This window comes from Pollachius pollachius (assembly GCF_949987615.1).
Source record: "Pollachius pollachius genome assembly, chromosome: 6".
In the NCBI taxonomy this organism is placed as follows: Eukaryota; Metazoa; Chordata; class Actinopteri; order Gadiformes; family Gadidae; genus Pollachius; species Pollachius pollachius.
Window position 1 is genome coordinate 15,479,945 of NC_136939.1, and position 19,989 is coordinate 15,499,933.

Genomic DNA, 19,989 nt, shown 5'->3' on the forward strand with positions numbered 1-19,989 from the left:
CATGTGAACATGATAGATTCCCTGGAGGATTAGAAATGCAGTGCTACAGGAGAATGTGTTTGTGTGTGTGTGTGTTTGGCTTTGCGTTGCTGTAATGCACAGGAACACAAGAAGCTTTTATAACTCCCGTTGTGTCCATTAGAGCGGTAACATTCATCCTCTCTGCTCACCGGGATCTTCCTGTAACCCCATTACCTGTGTTTCACTCTGGCTTCCCTCTCCCAGTGGCAACTATCTGCAAGGCTGCCTAATTAGGTCCCTAGGGTTTCACATATACTAATCCTCTGACACTTGATTCTAGGACACGCACACACACATCAACGCGCATATGCACAGAAAGTGGCAGTAAATGACACCTTTACGCATGCTTAAACAGTACAGACAGCTCCTGGCAGTGTGCAGCCTGTTACATTAACATTATATTACCCTAACATGAGCTCATATTATATCTGGCAATGTCATGAAATATGATAATATGATATACCGGCAACAAGACCACGAACAAACCACCATGATTAAATGACTATGAGTATTTACTCTGCATTGTTTATATTCTAACTACACACTATACTATAATTAGAAATGGACATCAAAGCTATTTTCAAGTTTCTTTATTAACACGATTGACTGTCAACAGGTTGAAGAATCGAGTACTGCATTGAATCAATTCATAAGACCAGGAGAAGTGACATGGGAGAAAGGCACTCAATTATTTACACCACTCTCAGCCTAAGGAATGTCATGTCTGAATCACCAGTTGTACTGTATAGGATACACAGCATGCATACTACTCGCCAATGCTAAAAGCAATGCTAATTATGATGATCGTACAATTTGTACGATATGTACAATTATTTCGGTGATACAAGAGGTGAATTATGCTGTCATTCCAGCTGCACTAAGTCATTAATTTATTTTTACTGCCACCATTACTTTTGTTTACATATTTATTTGAATTCTCTGTAGGCTGACTAGGCCGTGGTGGGTGGGCTTTGAGTGGTTTAGAAGCCATAACATCCAAAGTGATGGCGACAGTGAAAAAAGGTGGTGAGGTAGGGGTGGTGCAGGGTTTCAGTCCCAGGGATGAGCCGTCAGTGCGTCATAGAGAGAGGAGCTATGAGCAGGGGGCTCCACTGTAAATGGACAGCAGTGTATCTAACACAGAGTTCCTGTGTCAGACTCCCCTCACCCTGCACTGAGGGGATATGCTGTCCGTCCAGCTGGGGTCACAGTCAACACTTCCAGGGGCGATGGCCACTCCGCCTCTGAACACTTCACATTCAGATGGTGAGAACCGGAAGCCTTCATAATGACGGTTCAAATAATGACATAAACATGTGTACTTAAATGTTGAGACATAAAATGTTTGAACTTCGATGAAATGTGAGGAGTTTGGGTTAATAAAAGGAAAACCAGGGGATTTATCCCATAATGTGAGGGTATAGGTATAAAGGGGGTCTTTTAGACCATTAGACCAGATATTTGTGCTGGGGTCGTACACAGAGGAGAATGTTTTCACTTCTGATGTTTTTTATACTAGTCAAGAATGGTAACGCAAGCAAAAAACATTAGCTAAAAGGGGAAGTGAGCGGGCTCTAAAAAACGTTTTTGGCTAAGGTTTAATCATTGGCATGAATCCTTATGGATTGTGTGAATCATACATTATATATTCAATTGAATGCTATTCGAGCCCTCTCCATTATCATGGACCAACCAAAGACAGTATTACAAAATGAAATCATTTCTTGACCAATTGAAATACAGATGCTGATCTAGTTTGTCAAACAAAAGGCATGAAATGATATAACCCAAACCCATAGTGTGTATTCTGATACCTTCACTCTGCCTCTCAGCTGATGATGAAGACCCTTGGGCCCTCCTCTCTCATAGGAGGAAGGCTCTCTATGTAGATGTTGTCAATCAGTCCAGATTTATCTTCTTTTTTACTCCCTCCTCCTCCTTCATCTGGTGATATCCTCTCCTCACGTTGCCCCTCTGTCTCCGCCCTCGTAGGTAGTTGACCAATCAGCTGGTGAACGCTTATCTGTAAAGTAGAAATACTTAATCAGTAAAAAAAAAAAATTGTTTGCCTGTTTGCAGCCTCATGTGTCGTGTCTTGATACAAGCGTCTGCTAAACGACTGAATTTATAATAGGAATAATCTCTCATAGAAAAAGAGAAGGAAAGAGTAGAGGATGAGCACACCGACCTCCACATCCTTGAAGAGGTGGAGCATGGCCACGCCCACGACGATGACCAGGAAGGCGCCCAGCATGGCGGCCACGTCGACACCGGCCATGGTGCTCCACTCCTGGAAGAGGATGACGGAGCTGGACAGCACCACCGAGGTGAAGAACACGTAGTAGATAGGGTAGACCAGCAGGGTGTTGAACGTGTCCAGAGCCTTGTTGAGATAGTTCACCTGTACACACACACACACACACACACACACGGAGATAAAAGATGCAGAAGGAGTTTCTTACAAAGGCAGCCATTTCTTGGTGGGAAATTGACTAGCCATTACGAGACATTTCCAAAATCAATCCCATTTCGGATCATAAATGGGTTGATGTATGATGGTTAGAGCCAACTACCAGTACCAGTTAGTACAGTCCACTGTAGTGGCTAATCAAAAAAACACCTGGTAAAATAGACGCTCTTTAATGTCAAACACGTTCATGACCAATGATGAAATAATCCGAAAGCATAGCAGGCATATCCTTAAACTACTGCTACCACTATTTCCTAAATGCTGATAGATAAAGTGCGCCATCTTGTGTTAAAAAATAAAGCAAGGCCAAATAAATTGTACATAACCTGACAGCATATTCTTGATTTGAGGGTCTGAACAATCAAGTCATTATAAATCAATAAACATAATCAAAATTGGAATTTAAGGTCCAGGATCCAGGCAACTAGAGCTGCAATAGAAAGAAAGAACTAATATCAAATCAAATAAATTATATTAAGGAATATTAGTGCTTATATGGCGCTTTACGTTAACGCTTCAGTTGAGGTAACGATTGCCATCATCAGAATGGCCAAACATGGGACGACCACATTATTGATTTTGAATTGGAAATTTAGAACATTATTAGAGTACCACGGTAGCACTTTGACACTTGCCGTTCAGTGCAAGAATCAGCAAGACCAAAAGAGACAGAAATTCAACTAATTGGTAGTAATAATAAAAGGCTAATGGGAGATTTATTTAATGTTTGAGGGTTCTCCCCAGGACTTTGTTCTCCACGGTGGCGGTCTGTGTAATTCTCTTTGAGTGAATAGCACTCGTCTTGCTGTGCAATTTAATTAAAATCAGGATGAGTTGATAGAAACATAATTCTGCAGCAAAAGTCTCAGCCGGCTCCGGAATCAGTGAAAGAAAGATACACACTAGGAAATAATTTTCACCAAATATTCCAATATTTGTTTGAAAAACCTTGTGAATGCAAATATTCAAAGCTTGAAATTATGTACCAGGGTAAATCCTAGGAAAAGTATGACTCTGTAATAAGGCATTTAAACCATAACAAAATATATAGCCTAAACTTAACCCCTTCAATGGAAAGAATGGAGAAAATCAAATGCATAGAAGAGACAAAAAAGTATATCTAAAATATACAAAATATGTAAAAGTACATTTCTGTACCTGTGTTAATATTGAGGCAATGAGGGCGATGAGTAGAATCCAGGTGAGAGGATGACCAATCACCGAGGCATCAGAGAAGACTGGGGGAGACAGAGAGAGATGGGGGGTGCAGGAAGAGCAAAACCGATAGTGAATAAGCACCTCAAGAATAAAATCCTGCCACCAACGGCCAGGAGTCTACCAAGGGATCTTTTACTTTCAATCCAAATCAATTTGCCGTGTTCGGGAAAGAAAGGTTTGATCATGACATTTATGACAAATTTCTATAATGCTTGAGGTTTTATATCTAAAATAGGTTTGTGAGGTCATCTGAATCAGACTAGCTATAGTAAGAAACAGCCAAAATGTTCCTTATAATTGTTTTGTTTATAATTTTTTACTTTGCCATTTTTATTGATAGTCAATATTGATGTGGCTATTGTATCTAGATCCAGGCATTGATAACACTTTTTCTTAGTGTTCACATACTTGTTGATGTTATACAGATTACTTTATGGGTTTAGGTTATATCATTACTGTGTGTGTGTGTGTGTGTGTGTGTGTGTGTGTGTGTGTGTGTGTGTGTGTGTGTGTACCTGTGCGTATGGCGATGCCCAGGCCCTTAACAGAGGACACAGTGAAGGCTCCCAGCAGAGAGCAGATACTGATGTACACCAGGATGTTGCTGTGTCCCATACGAGGAGCCACGTAGCACACCAGTACTGCACAGCACAACAGCACGAAGGACGCATACACCAGGAACCCTGCAGCACATACACACAGACACACAGTTAGAATCACTCAGACACAGGTACACACAAACAAACACACACACACACAATTACACTCATACATAGACATAGAAAGACTTGCGCGTGCACACACACACACACACACACACCACACTCACACATTGTTACCTATACAAACATGTGTTTGAACATTGTAATAACGTAATTAAACCAACCGTTTATATAAAATATATCATATTCTACACTCAAATGTATCTGAAGGATCCAAAACCATGCTGAGCTGTGCCTACTTGGATAATTAATAATAAAACCTATCTGTAGGTTTAGGACATTTACCATCCCAGCACAGGCCTAAATTTATCAATGGACAAAACAAAGTTGATTTGGCTCTGGGTTGAAGTTCATAGATATGTACGTAACCAGGGCCAATGTTTGTGGACGTCTTATGTGCTGTTTTGTGTTTTCTATAGTGATGTGAGGAGTGGCGCAGCCGGAGATTAAAGAGTGGCATCTCATTACGAAACACAGAGAGAACAATGAGTGTGACTGAGAGGAATTTCAATACAAGTAAAAACGCTGTAAGCCTGTCACCTGGCTCCAGGAGTTTCACCGTCATCTCCTGAAGTGATGTCACTTCCTCTTCTTTTGGGGCATGGATGACCATGAGCGTGCTGCCCAGTATACACAGGAGGCAACCCAGCTTTCCCACCAGGTTTAGTGTCTCCCCCAACAGGTAGGAGGACAGAACTGCACTGTGGAGAGACACCAAACTAGTTAATATGTTATGAATTGTGTGTCTTGACCTAGGTGGCTCTTAATAGTTACAATGTTGTAAAGGAATTTCTGAAACAAATTCAATCAGACAATCCTGATCATAAAGATGCTGGAAACATGACCCTTCTAAAGGAGTAAATGGATAGCTACCTAATGAGGACACTGAGGGCACCGAGGGGAGTCACCACAGTAGCAGGTGCGAAGAGATACGCCACAAAGTTAGCCACCTCCCCTAAACCCACTGTCATAGGGAGAGACACAGAGAGAGGGACACAGAGGTAGAGAGAGAGAGAGAGCGGGAGAGAGGGAGAGAGGGAGTAACCTGTTGTCAGAAAGGTTTTCCTGGCACCTAAAAGCGTTCCATTGTTGATTTTTTTAAAGATTATGCATTTTCTTTCATTCTCCATTGAAAGACGTTGAACAATATAACGCAGCATAAAGAACAGAGAAAAAAAACATTTTGTAGGCGTCTGTCTGACAAGAGGTAATTTCTGTTTATTTGAGCATATATTTATTCTGAAAAGATTCTGACAGTATCTGCTTTCTCCAAATTGCCTATTCTAGCTTTGGTTTTTAAACAAGTTTTGCTGTCAGTGGACTCGTTCAAACAGTCCATCGTGGTTGGTTAAAGTGAGCAATGAGAGGTCACAACCTGCCTTTATATTTCTCATGGACAGGGTGATGTGCCAAGATTTTGGTAAACAGACAAATGAGCAGACAGGTGGAAAAAACTGCCTCATTACTTACTGGTTAGAAGACCACCCCACCAAAACCAGTCCTTAAGATACCCATGACCTCCATTACCTGCAACGCACAGCACACACACACACACGCACACACACACACACACACACACACACACACACACACACACACACACACACACACACACACACACACACACACACACACACACACACACACACACACACAGTTCATCAATTACCATCCAAACATTTAGCTCATACATCAGCCTGAAAGGGACATGTTATTAGCCTTACGCTGCATTTCTTTTAATTTGTCCTGAACAGCATATATATAAGACTAAACATAAGAGTCTCTTGAATGTTTACGCTGTTCCACTCCCTAGCACCTCCATGTGATATCTATGCAAACACAGGCTAGCTAGCAAACTGCCCCCCATACCTGTTTTTCTAAAGAAAATAAAACTTGTTTGGTAAATTGTAAATAGATAGACGCACAGAGAGAGATGGGTAGACAGGCAATCTGACAGCAAGCTTTGCCCACCTGCTCTGGTATGGCCCTGTCTGGCCAAGTGCAGAAGGGCTTTCTTCTTGACAATCACACTTGAACCTATCAAGAAGGCCGAAAAGATTGCCAGGATTACGCCCAGTGACAGGTAGTAGCTGGAGACTTGAGCTGAGTCGCCTATCAACTGTGCTGAATTGAGGGATTCTGTTGAGTTGGCCAGTGAACCTGGAGAAACACGTAGAGTTCATCTTTAGTAAAGTTTACAATGCATTTCCTCTGGTGATCTTCATTATTGTTATTTGCATCCGTATACATCCTAGTTTACCGCAAGATTTGTCACGCAAACATACAAACTACAACAGGTTTTGTAAGCCATTTCAGTCTACAGACAGCTGGTTGTGAACCACTTCATACCTGCCGTGTGTGTGGTGTTGTAGGATGCCTTTGCGTAGGTGAGAGAGGGGAAAGACAGCCTCTGGGACCCGGTCTGGACCACACACTCTGCTGTCAGGGAGCCACACTGCAGTGCCACCAAAGACCCTGAAATTTACCAATGACGAATAACTGGTCTGTTTTCTCTCTGTGTAAACCTCCAGGTTAAAAGGAGCACTTTCAAACAGTCTAAAGTGTATCAACACAAACACACAAACACATTTAACTAACAAGGCTTGATTGACTAATAATGTGTGTGTGTGTGTGTGTGTGTGTGTGTGTGTGTGTGTGTGTGTGTGTGTGTGTGTGTATTGTCTGTACTACAAACAATGGGGCCTGAACAGGAGCAACCAGTCCCACAAGTATCTCCAATGATAAGCCAAGGGGACATATGGAGGCTAATGTTTTCAAATGTCACATATTACAATCAATAATAACAACACAAAAAAAACATATAAAATAATAGTAATAACTAATTAACAACAAACTAAGTCATGTAAAATGATTAATGAAGACAACCACCATCTCAGTAAGAAAAATAGAAAGACTTTTGGGGTTGGTTTGTTGTGGAAATCATTGGTTGTATCGTAGATCATATTAGGCTATCCATTGATTTAGTAGAGACACATGAATGAAATTGAAGTGAAAAAGATGTTATATATATATTATGTTCAATTTCGAGATGTATATATATATATATATATATATATATATATATATATATATATATATATATATATATATACATAAAAAGGAAATTGATTGATGAAAAATAACTCTACAAAGTCAAGAAATACCTGCGGGAAGTGTTTACCTACCATTTCTGCACATGTCTTCAGCGACGTGGATGTATTGCATCTTGTCGGTATCATCCACCTCCTCAATAAGCAATGGAACGACAGACAGGGAATCCAAAATCTCCTTACATCCTCGGAATATTTAACAGCTACGGTTGACTACGTCCAGGTACTCCAAAGAAAGCATTTCCCCAAACAATAGAATGCTTCTTATCCGAGTTCATAAAGTGGTATCGACTGGCTACAGTTCAGTGAATGTAGGTGCCGCACACCCCATTCGTACACAAAAGACTGGCTGAGTGTAAACAAATGCACCTGACCCCTCCCAGGTCACGAGCTGTTCTAGCACCGCCCGCCGATGATAATCTGAGGTTGAGACCGCTTTAGGATTGTCAACAACCCTTCTATTTTGTATTTTGAAATAAAATACATAGGCTACCCTATCTCCAATTTTTTAAATTGTCTATCAATTAAGTTTATTTGGCGTTTTTCCAAAGAACGCATTTGTAATTTAATTTTGTTAGGTTGAACCATGCTCAATCTTTCCAACAGGGGTGGGTGGTGAATGGGTTACAAAATAAAAAAATAAAAAAGGTGCCTTCAAGGATATCTAATGAATATGAATGTATAATGTCACCAGGAGGCTCCCATGAGATTGGTTGTATTTAGACGACAACAAGGAAATATAGCAGTTCTGTTTGTCTCACTCATTAAAGTGTCTTTACCACATGCTTTTTATATATATAGTGGGCTTATTAGTACAACAGCTTCAATGGACATGGGGCCCCTTGTGATCTAGGGCATCTTTCCATAGGCCAGGGATTACTTTTTGACTTCCCGATAAACAGGTGTTCAAAAAGTATAGGACCAATCGCCCATAGGGGGCGCTATAATTCAATGTCAAAATCGGTCAAAGACAAACGGCCCCGCTGCCCTGTTGATGGAACATTTCTGAAACTTGGTGTATACAAGCCTTATTTTACATGCTGAACATTTTCGCCTCTTTGACCAACAACTTCCGTTTGGATGGACTTCTTTTTACAGAGAAGTTTTAATGAAAACTTCCAAAATGTTGTTATTTAGTTATAAATAAGTACTGGATAAAATGAGACACAATTTGCCACACATTCTCTATGGACCTGTCGGTCTCTAATTTAAAGGAGATTTCTTATTGCATAAAAAATAACCAATTAAAAATAAGGGTTGTGAATACCTTGAGGGACTGCTTGCAGTTTTTGTTTATTATTGCAGTTTGGAAGTCATAGAACGGATTTAGCAGCAGTAATGCCACAGCTCCTAAATTAACAATGTTATTCTCTCTACTATATATATATAGTAGAGAGAATAACATATATATATATATATACATATATATATATATATACATATATATATGTATATATATATATATACAGGTGCATATATCTTCGACAAATTTTATTTTATTATTATGATATATTATTTATTATTATGATATGTTACTATTATCATTTCCATTACAACTAAGTGTCACTGTTAGGGTTACTTACTATTTAGTCTGCAACTTTCATTTCAGACCATACCATACCACCTTTTCTAAATTGATATTAACAGTCTAGTCAGGGGCGTAGGAATGAGTTTAACATTGGGGGGGACACATATCGGAAACCTGACAGATCTGGTATAATTTTTAGGTGGGACAAATGCGCCTGTCTCCGATATTAGAGGGGACACGTCCCCTCCGTCCCCCCCCGGTTCCTACGCCCTTGAGTCTAGTGATTCCGATTTATTATCAAATAAAAGCTATTGTCTTGCAGGCAAAAGCCTCTGACTCCATTCCTTTCCTTCATTGGTAACCTGTGTGGGGGCTTCCACCATTTCTAAAATGTAGTTAGGTTTCAGAGTTGCATTGTCATTGGGCTGAGTCAGCTATGTTAATAAGGGTCACAAGAGTATGGCTCTCTTTATTTAACTTAATCATTTATTTGATAGAAGGTTAATATTGCTGGTGCCCAACTTTAATAATTACATATCTACATTCAGCAAAGGTTTAAGCTACACTTTTTCTGAAAAAGTATGGGGTATGTGTTGCTTTGTAAAGTTTTCTAGTGCTCCTTTCCCTGGATCTAGGAGGCTAGAAGGACCAGTGCTCCCACCAGTTCAGGTTATAAAGTTATTCTGGACGGTTTGAGCGTTCGCTCTCATGTTCTCTTTGGTGCATCCTTGAACTTTTACCTAGGCCTATTTGCAATTTCACCACTTGGAAGGCACCTTTGATTTGCCTGACCAATTTTTGGAGTTATTCTATTATTTCATTATTTTTAAATAGAAGCCTCATGCCTTTATTTAATAAAAGGTGTCCCAAGCATGGAAACAAAAAAGGTAGAGCCAAATTCAACTCATTGCAAAGGATATGTTAGCCGAGCAGTAATCTAGTACAATACCAGGGAGATATTGTATTTCATTCGATATTTGCCTTTTTGGTTGCTAAACTCATAATAATTTTGTTTCACAGATTGAGCATTTCTATAGTCCTAGCCCACTGGATGCAATGAATGATTTCAATATTATAAAAAAACACACTGTCACACACATGGACCATCTAAATGGCCAAGAATTTTAAAGTGTTGCTCACCAGTTTATGTGAACTGTTTGATTTAATAAGAATCTGTTACTCCATTATGCAATAACAACTTGGTTAACTAACCGCCAGTAGTGCACATTAGTTATATTAATTGGGTATACGCATAGATAGCTAGCTCCTTTATTGGTTTGTGAATGGTTGAATGGAACTTTCCATCTTGCAAAACTGATTCATATTTAAGTCTAATCTCAGAAGCTGGTGTTTTTGGAGACAGCAAAGTGTTGATTGATGCGAGAGAACAGCAATCCGAGATAGCAAAGAAAAAAAATAATTTTGCCAAACTAAATTATCCAAAAGTAGAAAATTCAAGAACATTCAAGCTAGACTGGGGGGAGCACTAGCCTGGTCTGTTACGTATTTTAAGCACATGGGCTACCATACATAGCCACTAGGAAGTAGGATCGAACACATAAGTCGTAATTACCATACATAGCCACTAGGAAGTAGGATCGAACACCTACTCGGTATTAAAGCAGGGCCTGGAGCCAATGAAATCAGAAACATCCGGCAGTCCATACTAGGGAGTTAGGTACAGAGGCCTGCTGTTTGTCGCTCACACGCGTGTCCATACAATTCCCCTCCTTTTGCTTCATAGTTACCATACCGAAATACTTTAACAAATAAAGTGAGTTAAAAAGGATCCGGATTAGACTTCTTTCTTCGAGAACGCAACAGGTCCTACCGACTCTCGTACTTGATTTCATTTGTACAGAGAGTCTGGACCTACTCAATTGACAAACGTTAACTCACTTGAAGGCGGGTGTCTGTTGAAGTTTAAAACTATTGGATCTGCCCAGAGCCACTCTGGATCTGCCATAACCAATCGCTAACGTTTGGCTGGGAATTGCATTGCGCGCAGGCTGTAAACAAATCAATCACCGTGTGTGAAGATGTCCGTCAACGAGAGCTGACTTTAACATCATTCATCTCAGCCACTCCCTCTGTTCGCTGATTGGACGCAAAAAATTTAGACAGAAAACCCACTAACATACCGCAGACCCAGACCTCTATGCCGTGTTCCAATATCCATACTTCCATGAGTACACTTAACCGTAGTACACTATCCGTACTCACTAAGTGCGCTAATTTTCAGATGTCAGTGTTGTTCCAAATCGAATACTCCGTGGTGCACTAACCGGAAATTACGATCGCGACTGCCGCCACGCTTCCTCCCCCGCAATAAACATCCCGCTTTGAACGGTGAACTCTTTACGCCTAGCAGCTATAAAAAGCTATAAAAGCTATAAAAACTACAAAATGACTATTAATGCAGGCTATGTGTAAAATGTGCAGACTTTGGCTCAGCCTGGCTCTGCCCTCTTCCGCTACATAGCTAAGATGGCTGCCGTTGAGTACGAAAAGTGTACATCGATCCACACTTCGCGATTTGACCGTTTTGAGTACACCATCTTGGTCATTTCAGTACTTATTTTCGCCCGATCTGAATTGGAACGCCCTGCGTACTCAAGCTAGGGCTACTACACATTGGTGTGCTAAGTTACACATTAGTCATTCTAGTAGCAGTAGTTCTGGAGGTCAAAGATGGTGCAGGGTCTGTGGCAGCACTGTTCCACGACGTTCTTGAAGGCCAGTTCAGCCACTTCTTTATCCCCTCTGGTTCCGCCTGCCGTGGGAGACAGGAAGCCTGCCAAGAGACATGACCATTAGGTTGATTTCCCCCATTACTCTATTGCTGGGGTCTGCAACTAAGTTTGGCCTCGGGCCAATTCCTTTTCCAGCCAGTAGGTGGCGGGCCAGAACATTATCAAAGGCTAGTTCAAGGAATTGATTAATGAAAGTGCATCTGGAACTGCGACGCAGGCCCGTCAGCTGGCTTAGTCACATGCCTACCAAGCACTAGATGACTCTTAAAAGACGTACATATAAACAAGTGTATGCCCTAATCACGTAAATGTCATGCCTGATCACGTTGGGGGGAGTTGTTGCTGCACTGTCTCCTTAGAGACAACGCAGCGATATCATCATGAGCAGTTCTAGCTGGAGAGAAAGTGAAATCCACGAGCTGCTAATCATGTGAGAGAAGTTGATGCAGTCGTATTAAACAAAGACGTTGAAAGATGGTGCGATCTATGAGAGAGACGCAGAGGAACTGTCCGTACGAGGCTTTTGTTGGGATAAAAAACCCTAACCCGTCCCTAACCCAAAAGCGGTCAGCAAAATAAAGAGTATGTTGGCGTTTTTGCACTTGTAAAAAGTTAATCGCGTTTGTAGCCTACACTGAGATGTGAACTCATTCTTGCATGCGGGTTTCTTCATTCATAAAAAAATAAAAATATTTGGGAACATGCAAATTATTCTAAAGAGGTCTAGACTCCGTGCGCAGCCCCGCCTTCTCCAGTGATCCAAGAAAGCCTGCACCTTGACGAACGGGGGATTTTACCCCCTCGGTTTTACACAGGAAACTTGAGATAAGGCAGTGCAATCGCCGGGCGTGCCAAGCCTCGACCGAACCGGCTTGGCAGTGTAGAAAGGCCTTATGCTGGAGAGAGGGCAGTAGTGCGCACCTAAAAAAGCAGCCAACCACTCTTAAAACACAACACAACACAACACACACACACAATGGTGGGTGCTGACTGACTGCGCACACACACAAACCTCCGTTACTAGCCTATTCCCCGTTAGAAGAGCTGTTGGCGAAGTAGCCTCATCAGAGACTCTACTTGCGTTAAACAGCAAAGTCTCAGAGCTTGGCGTCTTAAATCTTTTGTGGACTTTTGGCAACAGCTCCTGCCTTTCTCTATGTGCAGTATCACACAAAAATACTTAATGTCGGGTCACCATGGTTGTTGTATATAGGCCTATAAAGGGGGGTTCCGTTTCATTGAATATTGCATAGTTTCCAATAACTCCTGCTCAGCCTCTCGCAGTTGACCGTGACGAGTGTGACCGTGACGAGTGTGTCTCTCTGGGAGTAGTAGCAGGATTTGATACAATTAAATTCAAAAACGGTTGTGAAAGAAAAAAAAGTTCACTGTGGCCCTTTACATTTAAGCTAACATATATAGATATTCGATATTCTAAAAATAAAATATCATATAACTTCTGAATAATCTGGCGGGCCAGACATTATGTCTGGCGGGCCAGTTATGGCCCGCGGGGCGCCAGTTGCGGACCCCTGCTCTATTGTATGTAAACTTGACATCAAAAGTACTTATTTTTGTCTAACAGTTTACTACTCATTAAGAAAGCATTAAGAAATACAACTTAATGTCACTTAACTTTTAGGTCCCTTCTACTGTGTGTAAGTGTTTGGGCCTGGGGGCCTCGTGCTTCACTAATGCAACATTGAGCAAATATATTTTACCGCTATGCCACTATTGTACCCATCAGAGAACATTTATATAGATATATCACTTAGTGCTGTTTCTCACCCAGCGTGGGCTCCACAGCTCTCTTGGGGTTGTAGAAGAAGCCCCTGTCCCCACAGACCAGGTAGAGGGCGTCCACTAGGTGGGAGCCACAGAGGTGTTGTGGAGGAGCCATCGCCTCAAGACTGGACCAGGACAAGGCCAGCAGCACCACCATGATGGAACCAGCGTGGAGTAACCGGGACATACTGATGGTGCAGACACACAAACATGTTGAATATGGATGCAGGGTTGAACAGATTGAGCACAAAATAGCAAGGAGACAAAAACAAGGTCATGGAAGTTAAGAAGGGGGAGTAGAAAGCATGTACTTGATGATTGTGAGAGCCAAGAAAGATAAGACAATGTGAGGAAGGGGATAGGAGAGAAGGTTGTGAGAGAGACAAAGAAAGAGAAAATGGGTGAAATGGAGACAAAGTAAAAAGCAGTTGGGTGGAGGGACAGACTTTTTAAGGTAGGAGGTAGAGAATTGAAAGAGAAGCTGTCCGGAGCACCATACCTGAGGGTTGGAGGAGAAGTGACCTGTAGATGGGAGGAGAAGGTGGATGAGATGCTTCTCTGCTTCAGCTGTTGAGAACTGTTGGCTGTGAGAATGAACTGAGGGAATCCTTGCACTTTATACCCCAAGCGCTGGTGATTATCATGTTAGGTCACTCCCATTTTTGTGTTTGCTAGATGTGGTCGATTTAAGGAAACTTTGCACCCCACTGAATTTTTTTTGTTGCTTGCATTGCACATTTTTCCCTTTAAATTTTTTTATCATAATTCGATAGGTTCTAGATTCTACAAATGAATATAGGCAAGGTAAGGCAACTTTATTTATGTAGCACTTTTCATGCACAAGGCAGACTTAAAGTGCTCCACATTGAAACATTTTCATACAATAAAATGAAATAATAATATAAAATAGATAAGTATAAGAAAACCAAGGCAAAGTTAAAAAAAAATTATTATAAATGGTGCAATGCTTTAAAGATTAAGCAGAAAGGTAAAGCAAACATACAAGGCTTCTGTCTTTTTTTTTAAGTAGTCAGAGTTGGGGCAAGTTTTAAATCTATAATTATTTCAAGATTGTTCATTTGTTAATGTAAACATAAAAATATGACGATCTGGTTCTATCTGGTTAATTTGTTGTGTTCAATTAACCATTACTTACCATATGCATATCAAAGACAATTTAAACATTTAAATATGTTTTTATATATATATATAATTAGATAAACCAAGTTTAGAGCAAGATGAATTGAATATATGGTCTTTTGCTCCACGTTTGTCAAAGTTCAAAAGCTTTATTTGTCCAACATGTTGCCATATTAGAAAATTGTCTTGGATTGAAGGCAGTCTGTTCTGTAATTGTGTGTATGTGGTGCTTGTGTAAGAAGTATGTTGTGTGTGTATTGCCTTGGGTATGAAGGATTTTGTATAGAGAGATTTTCTGGCTAGAGGCACTCTGTATCTTCTGCCTGATGGAAGCAGCTCAAAACAGCCATGGAGGGGGTGGGAGGGATCCAGGAGAATGGAATCGGTCTCCCTTTCCACTGCTTGAGTGTGCAAGTCTGAAAGCTGTTTTTGTTGGATGCTGGTTATCTTGCTTGCCTGCTTAATTATCCTAGCCGGTTTTCCCTTGCATCTGCTCGTTAGGAAGCTGTACCAAGATGTTATGCTGAAGGAGATGACAGATTCGATCAGTGTCTGATAAACCGTTAATAAAATGTCCTTTCTAACATCGTCTTTAGAAAGGACATTTTATTCAGCTTCCTCAGGAGACACATGCGTTGTTCGGCTTTTTGTAAACTCTGTCTGCGTGCTGGGTGAAGGACAGGCGGTGGTCAATCTGGGTGCCAAGGTACTTGAAATGTTTAACCTGTTCAACCACTTGCCCCTCCAGTCTTAAAGGTGTGGAGAGTGGATGTGGAGTTTCGGGTGCCCAGCACTTATGGCAACACAGTTCTTTGGTCTTGCTGATGTTAAGTTGCAGTGAGCTCTCCTTGAACCACAGGGCCATGGTGCTGACATACTGCCTTTAAGTGGACAGGGTGTGCTCGTCTGTCAGGTTGGCCACCAACGCCATGCCATCAGCATATTTAAATAGTTTTAGTCCATTGATCTTGCAGGTGATCTCATTTGTGTATATAGAAAATAGAATTGGTGACAAGATACATCCCTGTGGGACTCCTGTATTTAAAATGGTGTTGGTAGATGTCACACCATGCACTCTCACATGCTGGGGTCTGTTCATTAAGAACTCCTTAATCCAGAGCATCAGTGTTCGGTTGACTTGTAGCTGCTGAAGGCGATGTAGAAGTGTGTTGATATTTACTGTGTTGAAGGCTGATGAAAAATCCATGAATAGAATCCTGACAAAGGAGTGTTGGGGGTCAAGGTGCCTTGTCACACTGTCCAGGAGAGCTAGACTGGCATCCTCCTCCCCCCGTCTTGGTTTATAGGCAAACTGCAACGGATCCAGACTTTCTCCAACCATGGTGGTGAGTTCCTCTGCAGGAAAACGGAAATCGTTCAGGGCTTTGGCATGAGGCTTTTTAGGAACAGGAATAATGGTAGTCTCCTTCCATGCCCTGGGAACAAAGCTGACATCCAGAAATAGCTGAAAGAGTTGTGTCATCACTATTCCAGCTCATTAGGCTGGTTTGTTTTACTAAAAATTTTAAGATGTTGCTCACCAGTTTATGTGAACTGTTAGATTTGATAAGAATCACACCTGTTACTCCATTATGCAACAACAACCTGGTTAACTAACTGCCAGTAGTGAACATTAATTATATTAATTGGGTATAGCTAGCTCCTTTATTGGTTTGTGAATGGTTGAATGGAACTTTCCATCTTGCAAAACTGATTAATATTTATATCTAATCTCAGAAGCTGGTGTTTTTAGAGACAGCAAAGTGTTGATTGATGCGAGAGAACAGCAATTCAAGATAGCAAAGATAATTTATTAGCCAAACTACATTATCCAAAAGTAGAAAATTCAAGAACATTCAAGCTAGTCTGGGGGGAGCACTTCATCGGTGTGCTAAATTACACATTAGTTATTCTAGTTGCAGTAGTTCTGGAGGTCAAAGATGTTGCAGGGTCTGTGGCAGCACTGATCCACGATGCCTCTCTTCTCCATCTCCTCCATCTGGTCCTTGAAGGCCAGTTCAGCCACCTCTTTATCCCCTCTGGTTCCGCCCGCCATGGGAGACAGGAAGCCTGCCAAGAGACACGACCAGAAGAAAATTAGACCATAAGGTTGATTTCCCCAGTTACTCTATTGAATGCTTAACATCAAAAGTACTCTATTCTAGTCTTGTCTAGCAGTTTACTTCTCATTAAAAAAGCATTAAGAAGTCAAACTTAATGTCACTTAACTTTTAGGTCTCTTCTAGTGTGCTTAAGTGTTTGGGCCTGGTGCCTCGTGCTTCACTGATACAACATTGAGCAAATATATTTTACCGCTTTGCCACTATTGTACCCATCAGAGAACATTTATATAGATATATCACTTAGTGCTGTTTCTCACCCAGCATGGGGTCCACAGCTCTCTTGGGGTTGTAGAAGAAGCCCCTGTCCCCACAGACCAGGTAGAGGGCGTCCACTAGGTGGGAGCCACAGAGGTGTTGTGGAGGAGCCATCGCCTCAAGACTGGACCAGGACAAGGCCAGCAGCACCACCATGATGGAACCAGCGTGGAGTAACCGGGACATACTGATGGTGCAGACACACACACACGTTGAATATGGATGCAGGGTTGAACAGATTGAGCACAAAATAGCAAGGAGACAAAAACAAGGTCATGGAAGTTAAGAAGGGGGAGTAGAAAGCATGTCCTTGAGGAGGATTGAGAGAGCAAAGAAAGATAAGACAATGTGAGGAAGGGGACAGGAGAGGAGGTTGTGAGAGAGACAAAGAAAGAGAAAATGGGTGAAATGGAGACAAAGTAAAAAGCAGTTGGGTGGAGAGACAGACTTTTTAAGGTAGGAGGTACAGAATTGATAGAGAAGCTGGCCGGAGCACCATACCTGAGGGTTGGAGGAGAAGTGACCTGTAGATGGGAGGAGAAGGTGGATGAGATACTTCTCTGCTTCAGCTGTTGAGAACTGTTGGCTGTGAGAATGAACTGAGGGAATCCTATCACTTTATACCCCAAGCGCTGGTGATTATCATGTTTGGTCACGCCCATTTCCAAACTTGCGTCACAACAGGAGTGTTTGCTAGATGTGGGTGATTTAAGGAAACTTTTCACCCCACTGCATATTTTTTGTTGCTTGCATTGCACATTATTCCCTTTAAAAAAATCTCTTATAATTCGATAGGTTCTAGATTCTACAAATGAATATAGGCAAGGCAACTTTATTTACGTAGCACTTTTCATGCACAAGGCAGACTTAAAGTGCTTCACATTGAAACATTTCATACAATAAAATGAAATAATAAAATAAAATAGATAAGTAAAAGAAAACAAAGGCAAAGTTAAAAAAAAATATTATAGATATTTATAAAAAAAATATCTATAATAAAAAGAGGCTTCGGTCTTTTTTTAAAAGTTGTCAGAGTTGGGGCAAGTCTTAAATCTATAATTATTTCAAGATTGTTCATTTGCTAATCTAAACATAAAAATATGACGATCTGGTTCTATCTGGTTTATTTGTTGTGTTCAATTAACCTTTACTTACCAGATGCATATCAAAGACAATTTAAACTTTTAAATATGTGTATATATATATATATAATTAGATAAACCAAGTTTAGAGCAAGATGAATTGAACACATGGTCTTCTGCTCCTTGTTTGTCCATTGTACCAATAAGGGATGTTGTACTAGGCAGTTAGAAGCAATCTGCCTATTCCAGCTCATTAGGCTGGTTTGTTTTACTAAGTGGTGGTCAGTGTTTCAAGGAAAACTCAGAATTCTGTCATTAAGAACCATCCAACCTGCCCTAATGACTGCTGACCACCACAGATCTGGGCTCCTGTTTGTTCAGAGGGGAGCTGAAGTGCATCCATGCATGCTGCTTTCTGGCTTTAACCTCATAGGCAGACCACACAGATTGAATTCAATCTGTGTGTCTGTGTTAGTAATACATTTCATATGTTTAATTTAATGTAACAGGTCTGCACTTGGGGTGGGGTCTTACAGCAATCAAACACAAACGTTCTTAGGTTAATTTTCCCTTATGATTAAAGTGTTCCTTCTCAAAGTATCCCAAGGGAGTTTTTATTTATTATTTTTAACATTTTACAGAAAATATGTTGATGGCTGCGGCAATCAGGGTCAGCCGGATAAAAATTGACTGATGACCTCTATGCATCGCAGGGCAAAGGTGGTCTGCATTAACTTTCCAGACAGGGAAAGGTTATTGTAACTTATCTTCACTTCATCTATCTATTTAGAGTCTCAATGGTTCAAGGTTTTCAGCATCTTCACCTCTTGGAAATGGAAGAAATTCACCTCTGCCCTCTTTGGTCATTTGATGTTAGTGTGAGGAGCTTGTTTGTCTGTTTTTTTCTGCTCCTTTTTTGCCATAATTTACAGCTCCCTCTTGAAATCCGTCATGAGTCAACTTGGTACGGAAGTTCCCCATCTTCCACTTCAGGCTCTTTTTCCAACCATACCATCCTGTCTGAGATCCTGGCTCGTTCAGAGGCTTCTGCCACCATTGAACCATACCATTGGGGTATGGTTTGAAGTCATGCAATTTGGCAGCAAGGGTCTCAAAACTGTCATGCTTTTGTTCCCTAGGTAACTTAATAGTTTCCCTGTTCTGTCATATGGAACATTTCTGTCACTGAATAGGAATTCTACCTAGAGGAAATATAGAGATAATCAATGATTGAGAACCATTCAGTTGGGTAAGGTATAATCAGGATGAAGAAATGCCAGCATTTTCCTTTACATTTCAGTTTTGAATGAAAAACCTTATTATTTTTGATTGAGAATCATTAACCTCAAATGTTCAGATTCAACTTGGCTGTGAATTGGTTGGTGGTCAGTTTCTGTAAAGCAATCTCAGTCTTAAAATCTAGGACCTGACTGGCATTGAAGGAGGCATACACATTAGCATTGTATTGGAATTTTTGAATGGACAATTGTGGGGGGACGTGCGGCGTCTGGCCTGCAGGGGGAGTATGAGCAGGTTGGGAGCGCACCGGATCAACTGGGGGGATTCGGCCTGATTGCGGGCACCTGCTCGCCATCAGGCCAATCAGGGAGTGTGTATTTATGTGCCTGCTTTGTTTGTAGTAGGGGTAAACCGGGTGTAGAGAGAGGGAGAGCTCCAATGCGGTCACCAGAAGAGATCGCGGAGCGCTGAACGAGAGGACTCTCCCGCACTGTGTCGATTTATAGTTTCAAGCCTCTGTTCTGTTTTACTTTTGTTTGAAAT

At 41.1% G+C, this 19,989-nt stretch overlaps 3 protein-coding genes across 4 annotated transcripts; all 3 read right to left on the reverse strand.

Moving 5' to 3' along the window:
- Positions 1-612: 612 nt before the first annotated feature.
- On the reverse strand, positions 613-7,871 carry nipal4 (NIPA like domain containing 4). Of its 2 annotated transcripts, XM_079737732.1 has the most exons (11): positions 7,617-7,871; positions 6,781-6,906; positions 6,403-6,591; positions 5,902-5,958; positions 5,305-5,395; positions 4,972-5,132; positions 4,225-4,392; positions 3,650-3,729; positions 2,210-2,422; positions 1,836-2,044; positions 613-1,302 (listed from the first exon to the last, which is right to left on the reverse strand). In XM_079737732.1, exons 1-10 carry the CDS (start codon positions 7,654-7,656, stop codon positions 1,850-1,852), a joined length of 1,320 nt encoding a protein of 439 aa, XP_079593858.1. In that variant the 5' UTR covers positions 7,657-7,871; the 3' UTR covers positions 613-1,302; positions 1,836-1,849. The 2 variants fall into 2 exon arrangements, with proteins under 2 accessions (XP_079593858.1, XP_079593857.1); XM_079737731.1 differs by having other exon boundaries at positions 613-2,044.
- Positions 7,872-11,732: 3,861 nt separating this feature from the next.
- On the reverse strand, positions 11,733-13,794 carry LOC307077636 (insulin-like; the record flags this gene model as incomplete). Its single annotated transcript, XM_079739065.1, has 2 exons — positions 11,733-11,863; positions 13,611-13,794. 2 exons carry the CDS (start codon positions 13,792-13,794, stop codon positions 11,733-11,735), a joined length of 315 nt encoding a protein of 104 aa, XP_079595191.1.
- A 2,865-nt stretch (positions 13,795-16,659) lies between these two features.
- On the reverse strand, positions 16,660-17,311 carry LOC307077404 (insulin-like; the record flags this gene model as incomplete). The annotated part of the gene is made up of 2 exons (XM_079738821.1): positions 16,660-16,817; positions 17,128-17,311. The coding sequence occupies 2 exons, from the start codon at positions 17,309-17,311 to the stop codon at positions 16,660-16,662; spliced, it is 342 nt and encodes a 113-aa protein (XP_079594947.1).
- Positions 17,312-19,989: the final 2,678 nt, after the last annotated feature.